This window comes from Panthera tigris, chromosome D2, assembly GCF_018350195.1.
Source record: "Panthera tigris isolate Pti1 chromosome D2, P.tigris_Pti1_mat1.1, whole genome shotgun sequence".
NCBI classification, from domain to species: domain Eukaryota; kingdom Metazoa; phylum Chordata; class Mammalia; order Carnivora; family Felidae; genus Panthera; species Panthera tigris.
This window is the reverse complement of record NC_056670.1, coordinates 24,518,219-24,535,606: the sequence shown is the minus strand read 5'-3', so window position 1 is coordinate 24,535,606 and position 17,388 is coordinate 24,518,219. Positions and strand designations below refer to the sequence as shown.

General features: G+C 37.6%; 1 protein-coding gene across 6 annotated transcripts in view; it reads left to right on the top strand.

Annotated features, from left to right (window-relative positions):
* The first annotated feature begins 1,218 nt into the window (after nt 1–1,218).
* JMJD1C (jumonji domain containing 1C) overlaps nt 1,219–17,388 on the top strand; it is a 263,036-nt gene continuing 246,866 nt past the window's right edge. For 5 of the 6 annotated variants that reach the window (XM_042961150.1, XM_042961151.1, XM_042961149.1 and 2 more), the window contains exon 1: nt 1,219–1,401. In XM_042961150.1, coding sequence (XP_042817084.1) covers nt 1,228–1,401 — 174 coding nt within the window. In that variant the 5' untranslated portion in view covers nt 1,219–1,227. The remainder of the gene's footprint in view (nt 1,402–17,388) is intronic. The other variant, XM_042961155.1, reaches the window with a different exon arrangement.

Below are 17,388 nucleotides of genomic sequence, written 5' to 3'. Positions count from 1 at the left end.
ATCTTTGTGTGTATAGGTTAAAAGTCTTGTGATTGGACGGGAAGTAAACATAATATATTTTCCTGAATTGTGATTGGCTAAAAACCTTTTCTTTCCACAGTATTTTCTAATAACTGAATCCGGAGCCTTTCCCAGTTTTTATTGTATGACTAGTGAGTTTGAGGTATGTGCTGGTACTGAAAGGACTCAAATTGGCACAGAGACTGTAAATATTAGGGGCAGTGACAGAAGCCCTCCACGGGGCGTTTGGCATTCTTACAACAAAGCTGTAGCGAGGTGTAAATCTCTGAATAGTTCAAACATGTAATTAGTGTCGTTGCAGACGGGAAGGATGAAAGGATGACAGTGTTTTCTTCATTTTTTGTTTAGAATTGTGGACTGTTCTGCAGTGACTGTTTTCAGTGGAAAGTGTTGCTCTGCTTTGCCGCTGTCACTACAGGACTGCTGTTTCGGGCGAAATTCGGGCTAACTCAGGCAGCAGGCGGCATGTGTTCCGAAAAACAGCGCTCTGGAGATGCGGCATTTAACCTGGGGTTTATTTTGTGACCCAGAGTGGAACCGGCACGCCTCACTTTTGGGTCACCTACCCCCTCCATTCTGCGGGAGCGGCTATTAGAGAGGTGAACCTCAAACGCTCTTCCTAGTGCCACGGAAGGGGAGCATTCTTTCTACCACCGCTCCCCTTACTTCTTAGACTGGCTCGTCCCGCGGCCTCCGCGCGGCAGCGTCGTGGGGCACTACTTTCCGAGTGGGGTTGTTCCTCCGACCGTCTCCCGCGGCTCCCTGCCCGCGCCGGCGGAAGGAGACGCGGCGCTCGCAGCCTGCGAGTGGAGGGGGAGGCGGAGTAGTGCTGTCCACGACGAGGTGGCGGCAGTGACCGGGGCTGCCTGACGGCGACTGGTGTGGGGATTTCTGTCAGTTTGTGTGTGTGTGTGTGCGCGCGCGCGCGTGTGTGTGCGCGTGTGTGTGCGCGCGTGCGCGCGCGACTACAGTCAGAGGCTGCGAGTCGGGAGTCGGGAGTCCAGGGGAGTGTTGAGGACTGCCACAGACCGAGGTCGCTGTGCCCTTCTGGGCAGAGCGTCCGGTGCGCCCCCGAATCGACGCTCGCTTGCTCGCGGGGCTGCCGCGGTCCCCCAGTCCTCTCTCCTCCTCAGCATGGGCGGCCGGTAGGAGCGGGGTTTCACCGATTACCTCGCAGTGGAGGAGGCAGCAGCCGCTTCGGCAGTGATGGCTATGGCGGTGGAGACGCGGCTGGAACTGGTGGGGAAGCGGTTCTTGTGCGTGGCGGTCGGCGAAGAGGCTCGGCCAGAGCACGGGGAGAGTGGACGCTGTTGGCGGGGCTGGCGAGCAGGGGTCATCCGAGCTGTGTCACACAGGGACAGCCGAAACCCGGACCTGGCGGTAAGAGAGCGAGTGTCCCTCAGCCTCCTGGCCCACGCCTGCACCACTGGTCCCTGGCGGCAGCAGCACCTTGCGGGGTTACCTCTGGTACCTTGCGCCTCCCAGCAGGCTGGCGGTCACGCCCCTCTTTGGAGCAGTCAGCCGCTTAGCCGTCATCCCCTGCCGGGGTCTCTTCGCAAGTGGCTCCCCCGTGGGAGTGGTGTGTTGTCCAGTGTCCGGAGAGGGAGACCCGGGCTCCTGCCCACGCCCCGCCGGGTCCCTTGGCTGCTGTCTGGGAGAGCGGCGGGGCGGGGGGGGGGGGGGGGTCATGGCCCGCGGTGGCCGCCGGGGAGACCTTACCGAAGGCGGGGCTGTGAGCCGGAGCCGCTGGGGCAGGTGGGGGTGGCGGACAGAATACAAGACCACTCATGGCGGTAGGGGGCCATCTTCACCAGCATCTCTTTCCTTGCAAAAGTCTTAGTAGTGCAGGGGTTGGAGACTTAAAACTTAGGCAGTAAGGCTGCTGAAGGGGAGAGAGAAAAGGAAAAAGACAGATCTTTGGTTTTTCCGGCAGTCCTGGGATTGTGTATGTTTTCGAGGCAAACACTGTGTAGTGGCGACGTCTTGATACAACCTCTTTATACAGATGCTTGCATTTCTAACTGGAAACGATGAAAATGAAAATTTTTGATTTGACGGGTTATAGAAATTAACCCACCCCTTGTTTTCATTTTTTTTTTCCATAGTGTTGTGGTTTTTTAGAAAGTGAATTGTGCTTTAAAAGACATCCTGGGTTTTATACGATTTTAAATAAAGCAAGGAATATTATAAATTAAAATGCTACTCCCTGCCGAACCTGAAGTGTCCTTTGGTTTGCTTTCTTTCTTTTCCTTTCAAATGATCCTGCCAATATTTTCTTTCAGTAGTGTAGGAATGTACACCGTTTCAAGACGGGATATGCTGTGTTAGTGTTCCAAGCACGTTTTCACTTGGGGACAGGTTGGAGGTAAGGGGCGGAGTAGAGGCTAGGCATTGACTGACTAGCCTTTGCAGGGTTGATTTACGACTGCATAATCCATGAAATTTATTGGTAGTGTCCTGCGGTATTTAATTTTTTATTGATAACTTCAAACGGTAATATTTTTCCATTTGTATATCTTCGAATTTACATTTCCAAATTCACTGTCTCTATACATGTGCATACCTATTTTAATATTTACATTGGTCTGTGTTTTTGTAAACCACTGTTTAATGACTGTAGTCAATGGTTCGGTTTTGTAGGGCATGTATTAATGTTGACTTGATTTTACAAAATAGGTTTGTTTCGCCAATAGGTGTTTCTAATAGGAAATAAGCAGGATAATGGTAATTTTGAAGATTTTGGTTATTCTCATTGGAAAGAAGAAAAAGAATCTTTAAAATTTCTGATCTTAGTGATTCTACAGATTGTGTCTATTCAGTAACTTTTTTGTGTGTAAAAGGCAGGTGCTAAATTTATTTTTCCTCCTCTTAACTGTGATATGATTTGGTTTTTATGTGGAAGCTAGTTGGATTATGGTTTAGCATTTTAAAATTATTTCACAGCAAACCTGGAATAATATTTTGTTTTCCACAATATTTTGTTTAAGTAGATGCATGAAAATTAGGAAATATAGTTTTAAATTATGAATATCATTCATGACAGTCAAGTCGTCAAAGTTAAATATACTAAAAACCTTCTTATATGGAAATTTAAATGATGCAAAGAATGGATTTACAAATAATCACGTTTGTAAAAGGCCAGGTATTAAGCTGGGTATTTAAAAATGAGAAATAGAGGCACCTGGGTGGCTCAGCTGGTTAAACATCAGGCTCTTGGTTTCAGCTCAGGTCAGGACCCCATAGTTCATGAGTTTGAGCCCTACATTGGGCTCTGTGCTGACAGCACAGCCTGCTTGGGATTCTCTCTCTCCCTCTCTCTGCCCCTCCCCTGCTCATGCTGTCTCTGTCTGTCTCTCTCAAAATAAATAAAGAAACTTTAAAAATATGTATGAATGATGGGGATCAATTACCTATTACTATTTATTAATTTTGAGTGTCTCTTTTTTTGTTGTTTTTGGATTTTTTTTTTGTTTTGTGACATTGTGTACCTTGGTGGTTATTTCCGCAATATCCATTATCTATTGTGTGGTTTGGCTAAACTATGGGCCATGGCATTCCTTAGATAATCAGGCAGTTAAACTCCTCTGGCTACACTGATGGTTGCAGGCCTTAACTAATTATGTCCAATCAGAATGAAATCAAGTATAGTGGTGTGTGGGTATGACGCTGAAATTGCTACAGCCATTTCCCTGCTTTAAGGTCAACCAGTTTGAGGGCAAAACTGACAAACAGATCAAATTGTTTTCTAAAGCCCAAATACTACTGTTGGATTTTTCATGTATGGGATTTTTCATTTTGGGAGAATACATTTTATTTTGTCTCTTTCTGTTGTTTTTTCTGTGGAACTAAAAGCATTTTAACTGATTGATATACATGGTAATATTCTATTCCATTTTTTTGGAAAGCACATATAAGAAGTATTTTCATGACATTCTTGCCTTGTTTGCTATTTGATATTGAGACATTCAGACTTTTGTCATACTTCAGTGATGATTTTCTGAAATGATGATACATTCTGCTTTGTGTCTTCATGTCTTCAAAGCTTTGAAAAATTGGTTTCAATGTATGTAAGATACACAGATATCTAGGTTCCTAAATAATGGAAAATAAGAAATAACATTTGAATATTTATGTCAGGAAGTATGCTATAAACCCCTTGTAGTTACAAAGAAATTTCAGGAAAGAGGTATTATTAATATTTCAGAAATTAACAAGAAATTAACCTTTATTTTTTAGGCTATATACCATAAATGTTGTATGTTTATTGTTGGCCAGATAAATACCTATAGGAACACTATTCTTTATCCACAGTTCTGAAATTCAAATACTGTAGTTTTGTACCAACAAAATTTTTGTAATGATTCATCAGGAAAACCTGACCAAATGAACTTTTTAAAAAGTAAAACCTAATATGAACTGAATATTCTTATTTTGTAAGAGAAATGTTAATGTGTTTAATTTTAGGATGCTTCTCTAAACTCCACAGGTTTATGTACAACATAGATACTTTTACGTGTAATGTACATATGACATATGGACGGCAGTGTGTCACTATTTAGCTATCACTATATATGCCCTAGTTAACTTTATAAAATTTTGAATTCTAAAATCCATCTAGTTGGAAGGGTTTGGGATAAAGGATTGTTATTTAAAAATTAATATTGATGTTTTTTAATGGTGATTTAGTGATAACAAACATTACTAGTTTCATTTGTTTCAATTTGACAGTGATTCTATTTCTGCCTGATGTTCAGGTAAACAGTTGTTTTCAATGTAGATTTTTTTTTTTTTAGTTTATTTATTTATGCTCAGAAAGAGAGAGAGAGAGAGAGAGCAGGGGAGGGGCAGAGAGAGAGAATCCCAAGCAGGATCTGTACAATCAGAGCAGAGCCCAGTGCAGGGCTTGAACCCACAAACTGTGAGATCATGACCTGAGCCAAAATCAAGAGCTGGATGCTAACAGACTGAGCCACACAGGTGTCTCTTCAGTGTAGATTTTTAACAAACTTACATTTTATTTGATAAAAAATTCTTAATCTGCTAAATCTTTAAGAATTACATAATTTGCCCTTTAAGATGCTTACTGAAATATTAAAAAGTTTCAAAATGTTGAAACATTCTTTGAAATTATTTAATTGGATGGAATCTTTTCATGTAGAAAATTTTATATTCTAGCTATTTTATAAAAGTATTCTAGTAAACCATTGATGAAAGTCTTTATTTTATAATGTAGAACCTATTGATTTAATAATGGAATAAGTGATTAATTAGTAGAAAACAGCTTGTTATCCTTTCACTGTTGGACACAGGGCTTAAAATTCTGAGATATAACAGTCTAGTCCCCATTTCTCAACCATTTGGGACTGGGAGTCATATAGGAATTCATTTATTGAAATTGAGCAGGGTAGATAAATGCTTAAACCTTTTAATAAAAAGTATGAATATGGTAGAATCTGACTTTCGGGATTGATTGGTGGCAGACCCCTTTAGAATTAATAAAAGTTTTGGATTACATATTTCTTAATACATTACAAATTTCGGGTACAGTATTTCATCTGTATTTGTTCAAAACAGCCCAACAAAATAGGTCTTAATAGAACATTTTTTGAAATTAGTTTGAAGAGATAGGAATTGCTTGTAAGTATGTATAGATAAATCCATGTAACTGAACATGTGGAAGATCTTAGGTTTCATTGAAATATTTCTCAAAAGTACTGGATTTATAGTTTATACGTTTCACTTGATTTACAGTTTGGTTCTCAGTTTTCTCATTTATCTAGTGAGTGAATGAAATTAGTCTAGGGGCTCCTGGGTGGCTCAGTCAGTTGAGCATCTGACTTCAGCTCAGGTCATGATCTCACAGTCTGTGGGTTCAAGCCCCGCATCGGGCTCTGTGCTGACAGCTGGGAGCCTGGAGCCTGCTTCCGATTCTGGGTCTCCCTCTCTGTCTCTGCCCCTCCCCTGCTCATGCTCCATCTCTCTCTCTCTCTCAAAAATAAATAAAAAACATTAAAAAAAATTGGTCTAGATTCAGAGTTTTTTCTATTCTGTAATTCCAGAATTATGATATTAATAGTTTTTACCTGGAATGTCCTGGAATAAAATGTTTATTAAGCAGAAATAAATTTCAGATTCCTCCCAAAAGCACTTAATTCTGAGTCAATGAAAGTTTTCATTATGATACACTTTTTGTGTTACATTCCACAAATCTGTTATAAGATAATGTGATTTTGTGTTAAAACAATGTGATTTCTGTTGAGGATTTTTTAAAGTTTATTTTGAGAGAGAGAGAGAGAGAGAATGCGCACATGCAAGCAGGGGAGGGAGTGGGGCAGAGGGTGGGGGGTGGGGTGGGATGCAGAATTCCAAATAGGCTCTGTGCTGTTGTGGGGCTTGAACTGTTGGGGGCTTGATCTCACAAACTGAGATCATGACCTGAGCCAAAATCAAGAGTCAGATGCTTAAGTGATTGACCCACCCAAGCGACCCTAGTATTTCTTTTGGATGGTCAAGATGAGTTTATAAGATTTGAATTTTTATGATTGTAGAAATTGCAGTAGAATAAATATCCCAAAGTTACAATAATAATTGTATAATTATTCAATAATTAATTCAATAATATTTTCAATAATATTGAAATAATTCAATAATATTTTCTCATACACTTGGAATGTTTTATCAGCTTATATTTGATTTTTTGATGAAAGTAGTCTATAGTTCAAATTGATTAAAAGGAGTGAAAAATTACTTCTTTAAATGATTAGTAATTCACAGACTTTCAAAGTAAAAGCAACAACAAAACACAGGCCTCTTCTATTGCTATGATAAATGTTCTTCCTGGGGTGCCTGGCTGGCTCTGTCCACGGTGCATGTGAGTCTTGATTTGGGGTTGTGGGTTTGAGCCCCTCTTTGGGTGTAGAGATTACTTAAAAATAAAATCTTAATAAGATCTCCCTGAACCTTTGCTCTTTTTTAATTTTTATAGCCCCATTATTCAAGTCCTTTTGGGACTTCCTCCTTTTTTGACTAGTTTCTTCCATCTTCTTAATTTAGTGGTAGAGATTCAGTTCTTTGATTACTGTTTTCTTCTGTCTTGTTTTGTTTGTTAACTCGTGTTCTCTTTAGAGAATTTATTGCTACTTCTTTGCATCATGACTCACAGGTCTGCCTGCAGCTTAAGCATTGGAGTTCAATTTGAATCCACCATTTCTGCCTTCTTCTTTGATGTCTTTACATGAATGTCCCACCTTTGAGTATGATATAATGTCTAGTGTTCATTATCTTCATATGGAACGAGTGCCCCTTTTGAGACTTACCTTAAAGTAGTCTCATACTGGCTTTAAAACTGTCATTTACTTTCACCTTTCCACTTAGAATGTAGGTATGAGTTCTGCAAATTTCTTCCTTCAAATTGCAATCTGTTCTCCCTTCTTGTTCCCTCTGTTTTTTCAATCTGTACTGCCAAAGGCTACAACTTTCACTGCCTTATGCATATAGTAAGTGATCTTTTCACTTTCAAGTTTCTTCCTTTTCCAGTCTGTTCTACACACTGTGGACAGATTATCAGACTGAGTTTCCCATTAGCTCACTTAAGTAGTTTTTCTTTTGCTCTTCCAATAAAGTCCAAACTCCATTACCCTAGTGTTTATACCTCCTCAGTCTTGTCCCCTATCTTTTGAAATTTAAAATTCTCTAATCCCTTATGCAAACTGTTGTGGTATTTAGTAAAAGTCTTTTATTGCAATTAAAAAATTTAATAACCAACTATTTATGAAATAATGAAATGTATTTTATGTTTACTTTCAAATTTCATTTGCTGGTAAAGATTCTCATGTCAAACTGATAGGCATATTCTTTTTTTATTAAAATTGGTATTACTTTGGTATTGCATGAACTGAATCAAATGAGAAAATAGACTCCTAATCAAATTATACATAAAGTGTTACTAGTTATTCCACTTGTTTTTGAAAGAATCCAATTTGTTATTCATGAATTTGGAAGTACTACTTTTCTTTGATTTTAAGATATACATTTTCCACATTTTAATGTTTTTGAAATTAAGTCACAGTTTGTAGTTCATGTCAAAAGTGACTTATCACTCATCAGGAATATCAAATGAGATTCTGGTGACTCAGTCGGTTGACCGTCTGACTCTTGATTTCAGTTCAGGTCATGATCCCAGGGTTGTGGAACCGAACCCTACCTTGGGCTCCATGCTAAGCATGGAGCCTGCTTAAGATTCTCTCTCTTTCTCCCTTTGCCCCCCCCCCCCCACCGCTCTCTTTCTCTCTCTTTAAAAGAAAAAGAAAAAAGAATATTAAGTGATGATATACTGGTAGTAGTCTAACTGCAAAGTGTGTGAACTTGTAGAACTTTTCAGTCTTAGTATCCCTTTAAACTCTTAAAAATTATTAAGAATCCCATAGAGCTTTGGTTTTTGTGGGTTATATCTGTTGACATTTACTGTATTAAAAATTAAATTTAGAAGTCAGGACATAGAAATAGATATTCCATTACCTGTCAGAACAGTGCTATTATGCTACATGTAGCCTGTAAAAAATTGCTTGTACACTGATGAGAGAATAAAAGTGGAAAAGGCAAATAATGTCTAAGTATTATTATGAAAAGTTTTAATTTTACTAACCCCTTGAATGGGTTTAATTATAACCCTTGAAAACTTGTAATGAAGATGCCTGTTCATCTGTTTCCTTAGTTAGAATTATTTACATTGGTATAATGGCAGGTGCTTAAAAGTTTTAGTTGAATTTGGCTTCTTCATCATCATTTCAGATGTCTTCTAGTATTTGCTATGTTGCTATATTGCTGTGAACATTATGTATTTTAAATGTAGAAGATTTCCTGTCACATGCCAGAGAATATAAAAACAGTAGAACATGCAGTAGAAACTCACTATTCCTAGAATAGATTTTAGAATTTTTCAAAGCTAGAAGAGGTCTGTGTGACTAATTCATGTGTTGTGAAAGACTGTCACTTACGAGCTGAAACATCTGATCCATCTGTCAAAATTATGAGTTTAAGTATGATTCAGAAAACATCTTTAGGCTCAGAGGAATGTCAGAGAAAGAAGTAGTATGGCAATGTGTGGATAAAGTTATGCATTGCCATTTAATGTAAAATGAATTTATATATATTGAATATAGAATTTATTTCCTCCCTAAATTGTCATTGCTTAGATTGAATACTTTACATCAAGGCAATGTAAGTACTTGGTAAGATATTTAATTTTGAGACAATTTGAAGTTGATAAAGTGTTCCAATATGTTATATGGCACCACTATTAATTTAGTCTTTCTTTTTCAGAGTCACATTGATGAAAATATGTAGATCATATTTTAAAATGTTTCCCTTTTTCCCTTAAATGTGTAATTGCCTTAACTTTCAAAATCTCTTATCATATATTACTACAAAAGTGAATGTTTTAAGGGAAAACATTTTACATTGTTCATATGAATAAAGGAATAAATAATGAATATGAATATAGACTATGTGTGTCCCATCTTTCCATAATGGTTTTGAAATCTAGAAACACACATACATTTTTATGGAAATAAGGATTAATTCCCCTTGAAATATAAAGTTAAAGCTGCAAAAAAGGAAAAAGGTATAAATTTGCTTATAAAGAGGGCTAACATAATATTGCATAAAGTTTGCTTCTGAATTTCTTAGCTTTCAGAGCCAAAATGAGAATTGATTTTCCTTGATAGCATTGGTTTTCAAAGCAGTTTTCACTAAGCCTTGCTTACTGGCTTTTTGGATTGCTTTCTGCTGTCTGTTGGAAAAGTGAATGGCCAGATGGTGCAGGAGAAAAGGAGGAAACTGAAAGGTGCTGAATTTTGGTCCTCAAGCCTTTCAATTAGAACAGCTTTGATTTTATCATTTTTATTTAATAATGACTTTCAGGTCAAAAAAATTAGGTTATGCCGTTCTTTTACCAGGGAAAAGAAAGTATGCTATTTTTAAAGAGAAACTTTTCCTCACAAACAATTCTGAAACTGGTAACTTATACAGGAGAATTAAGTAGCATACAAGTTTTGTTAAAGACAGTGAATATTATTATAGCAAATAAAGAGTTCTTTTTTTAGTAATTAAGGACCAAAGGTATAATTATAAAGTGGCACTTGATGATGATATTTCTGCAAGAGATTAATGAGGTCCAGGTCTATAATGTTTTAGTGATCAGGAGAACCTGGAGAAGAACCTAATATTTATTTAACTTAGTATAATGTTTTTAAGGTTCATCCCTGTTTTAGCAAGAATCATAACGTCATTCATTTTTATGACTGAATAATATTTTTTTGCATGTACATACTCCTTTTTCTTTATCCACTTATCTATTGATGGACATTTAACAACTCAAGTTACACCTTTTGGCTATTGTGAAAAATGCTGCTCTGAACATTGGTGTATAGATACTTGTTCAAATCCATGCTTGTTCAATTCAGAAGAGGTGTTGCTGGATCATATGGTGATTCTATGTGTAGTGCTGTGAGGAACCACCATAGTATTTTCCTCAGCAGCTGCACCATTTTTACATTACCTCCAGCAATGCATGGGAATTCCAATTTCTCAGCATCCTAGTCAGCACTTGCTCTTTTCTGAGCTGTTTTGTGTGTATTTAAATAGCTATCCTAATGGGCATAAAGTGGTATATTATCATGGTTTTGATTGGCATTTCCTTAATGATTAGTGATGTTGAGCACCTTTTCAGGTGCTTATGGCTATTTGTATATCTTCTTTGGAGAATGTTTGATTTTTTGCTCATTTTTGGATTAGGTTGGTTATTTTGTTTTGTTGTGGAGCTCCTTATATATTGTGTATATTAATGCTTTCTCAGAAAGATGATTTGCAATTATTTTCTCTCATTCTGTGGGTTTCTTTTTTGTAGTCTTACACAAAAGGTTTAAATTTTGATGTAGTCCAGTTTATCTTTTTTCTCTTGTTGTCTGATTCTGGCCTCATATCCAATAAGTCACTGCTAGATCCTATGCTGTGAAGCTTTTGTGTGTGGTGTTTCTTTCTTTCTTTTTTTTTTTTTTTTAAGCGTATTGTAATTTATTTATTTAGAGAGTCAACACACATAAGTGGGGGAAGGAGAGCAAGGGAGAGAGAAAGAATTCCAAGCAGACTCTGCAGTGTCAGCACTGAGCCTGACATGGGGTTTGAACTTACTAACCCATGAGATCATGACCTCACCTGAAATCAAGAGTTGGATGCTCAACCGACTGAGCCATCCAGGTGCCCCGTGCTAATGTTTTCTTTATAGTTTTTTTATGTTTATTTATTTATATTTTTCAATGTTTATTTATTTTTGACAGAGAGAGAAAGAGAGAGAGAGAGAGCGAGCATGAGTGGGGGAGGGGCAGAGAGAGAGGGAGACACAGAATCTGAAATAGGCTCCAGGCTCCCAGCTGTCAGCACAGAGCCTGACGCGGGGCTTGAACTCACCGACAGTTAGATCATGACCTGAGCTGAAGTCGGATGTTCAACGGACTGAGCCACCCAGGTGCCCCAAATGTTTATTTTTCAGAGAAAGGGCGTGAGCAGGGGAGGGGCAGAAAGAGATGGAGACACAGAACTCTCGAAGCAGGCCCCAGGGTTTGCATTGTCAGCACAGAGACCAACACAGGGCTCAAACTCAGGAACTGTGAGTGAGATCATGACCTGAGCCAAAGTTGGACACTTAACTGATTGAGCTACCCAGAGACCCCATCTTTTATAGTTTTAATTCTTGTGTTTAGTTCTATATATATATATATATGGTAATATATATATGGTAATATATATATAGTAATATATATATAGCAATATATATATAGTAATATATATATATGTGTATATATACACATGTAAGACAAGGATCCTTCATTCTTCTGAATGTGGTATGGTTTTCCCAGCACTATTTGTTGAAAAGACTGTTCTTTTTTCATTGAGTAGTCTTGACACTCTTGGCAAAAAATCACTTGACAGTATATGTGAGGGTTTATTTCCAGGTTCTCTATTCTATTCCATTGGTCTGTGTGTCTATATTCCAGTACCACACTGTTTTGATTCCTTTATATTTGTAGTAAGTTTAAAATCAGGAAGTATGAGACCTCCAACTTTTGTTCTTCTTACAAGATTCTTTTGGCTCATTGAGTCCTTGAGATTCCATATGACTTTTAGGATTGATTTTTTTTTTTGTTACGGAAAAAAATGGCATTGGGATTTTGATATTGTATCAAATCATAGATCCTTTTGGGTAGTGTCAATATCTTAAAAGTATTAAGTTTTCCAATCCGTGAACACAGAATGTCTTTCCATTATGTCTTTAATTTTTTTTTCAGCAGTATTTTGTAGTTGTCAGTGTACAAGTCTTTTGCCTCTTTAGTTAATTCTTAGTATTTTATACTTTTTGATGCTACTGTAAATGGAATTGTTTTCTTAATTTCTCTTTTGTATTCCTCATTATTAATATATAGAAATGCAGCTGATTTTTATGTGCTGATTTTTTATCCTGCAACTTTTCTGAATTTTATTCTAACAGTTTTTTGTTTGTGTGAAATTCTTAGGAGTGTTCTACATATGTGATCATGTCATCTGTAAACAGATAATCTTCTTTCCAGTTTGGAGGTCTTTTTTTTCTTGTCTAATTTTCCATCTACAACTCTAGTAACACACTCAATAGAAGTGGCAAAAAGTGAGCATCCTTGTCTTATTTTTAATCTTAGAGAAAAAGCTTGCAGTCTTTACTGTTGAGTATGATGTTAGTTGTGGAATGTTCATTTATGGCCTTTATTATGTTGAGGTAGTTTTCTTCTTCCATTCCTAGTTTGTTGAGTGTTTTTGTCATGAAAGGGTATTTAACTTTGTCAGATGCTTTTTCTGTATCAATTGAAATGAGCTTGTGGTTTTTCCTTCCTTCCATTTTTTTTCTTTTTAACTATAGTATATGTTACATTGATTTTTGTATTTCAAATCATCCTTGCATTCCAGGAGTAAAACCCACTTGGTTATGTGTATGGTAGATTTTATTGTGTTTAATTTAAAAAAATTAAAAAAAAATTTTAATGTTTATTTTTGAGAGAGAGAGACAGAGTGTGAGTGGGGGAGGGGGGGAGAGAGAGAGAGAGAGAGAGTGAGTCTCACAGAATCTGAAGCAGGCTCCCGGCTCTGAGCTGTCAGCACAGACTGCGAGATCATGACCTGAGCTGAAGTTGGACACTTAACTGACTGAACCACCCAGGCGTCCCTAATTTAAAATTTTTTAATGTTTATTTTTGAGAGAGAGCACGTGCTCATGAATTGAGTAGGGGAGGAGGATACCAGTCAGGCTTCGCAGTTGTGAGGACAGAGCCCAATGTGGGGCTCAAATCCACGAACCATGAGATCATGACCTGAACCCAAATCAAGAGTTGGACGCTTAACCCGTTGAACCACCCAGATGCCCCATTGTATTTAATTTAAAAATAGTTTTGTAATTGTCATTTTCCCCTTTCTCCCATAGATACTATGGTTTAATTTTGCTTGGAATTGTATACAATTTTATTATAGACAAATTTGGGAGGAATGAATACCTTTCCATTATTGAGTCTGTAGTTCAAATGACGTGGAATATCCCTCTCCCTATTCAGGTTTTCTTTTTTTTTAAGTTCTACAGATTTTCTTCATGTAGGTCTTGTGTTTTTGTAGGTTTATTCTTAGACACTATATATTCTGATTTTTAAATATATGTGGATATGTCCTAAGTCATTAATACATACCTTTGTAAGTCATTGATTTGATTACCCATGCACAATTTTTGGACTACAAATAGTGTCCCCTCTCTATTCCTCTGTGTATATTTTTAGCTTATGTAGAGGTTATATGTAAGAAAATGTTTTAAAAAAAAAGTTGACATAATAATATTACTAGCATCTTATATCTTATCTTGCCTTAGGTTTGTAATAGACTGTTGAAGTTATTTCCTTTACATTACTTTCATTTTATAATTGTAATCAGTGGAAATGTATAGAGTTTTCCTTTTAGATTAGGTGTATAGCAGTTTGTCTTTGAGTAAAATTGCATCACAATTTTCTGTATTCAAAAATGTAGAAAAAAAGTACAGATATTTTGATGGTGGTTATTTACTATACAAAAGAGGTACATATCAGAATACTTTAAATTAAAATTTTTAAACTGTATTTAAATTATTTCATGAGGTATCAATTCCTTGTAGACACTACTTTTTCAAAGTTTTATACTTATGACGTAAAATTACAATCTGTTAAGGATGGCATGTATATGTGTAGACTTTTTATAGGGTTTTTTCTTTAATCTCCTCTGCAATTAGACTCTATTCTCAATTGATTCCTCATATATATTTTAGAAAACTGTTCTGTTTTTCTCTCTCAAGAAATCTTGTTTAAGGAAGGTTAAAACTTAGAGAATAAGGGGTGCACCTGGGTGGCTCAGTTGGTTCAATGTTTTACTGATTTCCACTTGGGTCATGATCTTGTGGTTCATGGGGCCGAGCCCCTCATTGGGCTCTGTGCTGACAATGTGGAGCCTTTTTGGGGTTCTCTCTCTCGCCCTCTCTGTCCTTCTCCTGCTTGCACACACTCTCTCTCTCAAAATAAATAAATAAATAAATATAAACAAAAAAAAAAAGCTTAGAGAATAAGGAAACTGACCGTATGTACCTTGTAATTTTATATTTTATTTTAATCTTTATTTATTTTTGAGAGTGAGAGAATGGGGGAGGAACAGAGAGAGAGGGAGACACAGAATCCAAAGCAGGCTCCAGCCACTGAGCTGTCAGCACAGAGCTGAATGCGGGGCTTGAACTCACAAACTGCAACATCATGACCTGAGCCAAACTTGGGTGCTTACTGACTGAGCCACCCAGGTGCCCCCTGCCCTGTAATTTTTTAATATGTTTTGTTCAAGTTTTAGTATTTTGAACCTTGGCAGAGTTGAGGAAATAGTAAATCAAAATGTATTCATTTTGAACAAATGTCTATACTTTCTGGATTCTTGACTGAGACAATTACTTGTGAAGTTAAAAAAAAAAATTTTTTTTTTTTTCAGTTTATTTACTTTGAGAGAGAGAGAGAGAGAGCAGGGTAGGGACAGAGGAGATAGAAAGAGAATCCCAAGCAGAGTCTGCACTGTTAGCCCAGAGCTGGATGCGGGGCTTGAACTCACTAACCATGAGATTATGACCTGAGCCTAAATCAAGAGTTGGACACTTAACTGACTGAGCCACCCAGGCGCCCCTTTTCATTACTTTTTTTTTTTTTTAAAGTTTATTTATTTTGAGAGAGAGACAGAGAAGGAGAGAGGAGATCCCAAGAAGGCTTCACACTCAGCACCGAGTCCGATGCAGGGCTTGATCTCACAACTGTGATGATATGACCTGGGCTGAAATCAAGAGTCAGATGCTTAACCGACTGAACCATCCAGGCACCCCACTTGTGAAATTTTTATATGTATGAGGAAAACGTTTAGTTATAATAAAATCAAAAAATGCAAAAATAGTGAAGGGATCATAAGTACATTAGATACTAACTTATTGTCTAGTCTTTATTTTTTTTTAATGTTTATTGACTTTTGAGAGAGAGAGAGAGAGAGAGAGAGAGAGAGAGAGAGAGAGCGTGCACATGCGTACAAGCAGCAGATGGGCAGAGAGAGAGAGAGAGAGACACACACACAGAATCCGAAGCAGGCTCTAGGCTCTGAGCTGTCAGTACAGAGCCTGCTCGAACCCACGAACTGCAAGATCATGACCTGAGCCCAAGTTGGATGTTTAACTGAGCCACCCAGGCATCCCTAGTCTATATTATTATAATTTTTTTTACATACATAGGTCAAAAAAAGAGAAATAACCCAGCTTTTTACTGTTAGTCTTATAAAAATTAAAGTTATTTTACTAGCAAAAAATGGGTTATTCAGGAATGGCAGACAGTTGCAATTTGAAACATGCAAGTTGTGGAAAAGCCATAGTCAAGTCCAACAAATGTAAGAAAAGTTATTCTGTGTAAAAGGAGGAAATTGGGAGGGGTTGTTTTGAGCTAACGTCTGTTAGAACAAGATTTCAGTGTGATGACAGTTTCTCATTGGCTGAATTGCCGGGTAGTTGATTTCTTATAGGAGGTACAATGTACATCTTTCCCTGTTGGGGCCTGTAATCAATGATTGTTTCCTCTTCAGGAATCTTCTCTTGGGGTCTGTAATTGACCTCAAATGTATGACTCCCATCTTCTATCCTTATACTCCACTTTAGTGAGATTTTTTTTCTCTTATTTTGTTTTAGAAAATATGACAAAACTTTTATTCAGATTTTGTTCCAGGGAAGTTCTGTATTTCTTTTAATGTTTAATATTTTTGAAAGAGAGAGAGCAAGCAAGCAGGGGAGGGGCAGAGGGAGAGGGAGACACAGAATCTGAAGCAGGCTCCAGGCTCTGAGCTGTCCACGCAGAGCCTGACACGGGGTTCAATGTCACTAACCATGAGATCATGACCTGAGCCGAAGTCGGACACTTAACTGACTGAGCCACCCAGGTGCCCCTTGTGTTGTTTTTTGTTTTTTTTTTTTTTTAAAGCAGTTTTGATCTTGACAAAATTAACAATCAATGGACACTTTTAAAAACTCTTAAATTTTTTTAATGTTTTATTTATTTGAGATAGAAAGCGCACATGTGTGCAAGTAGGGGAGGGACAGAGGAAGAGAGAGAATCCCAAGAAGGCTCCCTACTAACAGCACAGAGCCTGACGTGGGACTCGATCCCATGAACTGTGAGATCATGATGTGAGCCAGAATCAAGAGTCAGACACTTAACTGACAGTCACCTAGGTGCCCCCAAAACCCATAACTTTTCTTTTTAATGGTTATTTATTTTTGAGAGAGAGAGAGAGAGAGAGAAAGTATGAGTGGAGGAGGGGCAGAGAAAAAGGGAGACAGAATCTGAAGCAGATTCCAGGCTCTGAGCTGTCAGCACAGAGCCCAACATGGGACTCAAACCCATAAAGCATGAGATCATGACCTGAGCTGAAGTTGAATGCTCAACTCATTGAGCCACCCAAGTGCCCCAAAAGCCCTTAATTCTTATCTTAATATCTTCCAGGTGAGCTTTTTTCTGTTGTAATAGTACAATAAGCATAGATTTTTTTTTTCTCTTGCACCTTATCCCATGTTGACATATTAGAATTAGATGGACAGTGCACTTATACAGGTGATTCTTTTTAGTTGCAATATTAATGCCACAGAGACACAGAAAGATTTAATCTCTTCAAATTATAATCTATTACCTTTTTATTTCTGTCCCGTAAATTAATGTGTGATATTATCATTCAGGTTAGAGTGCCCTGAAGGTTAGAAGGAAAATGTAC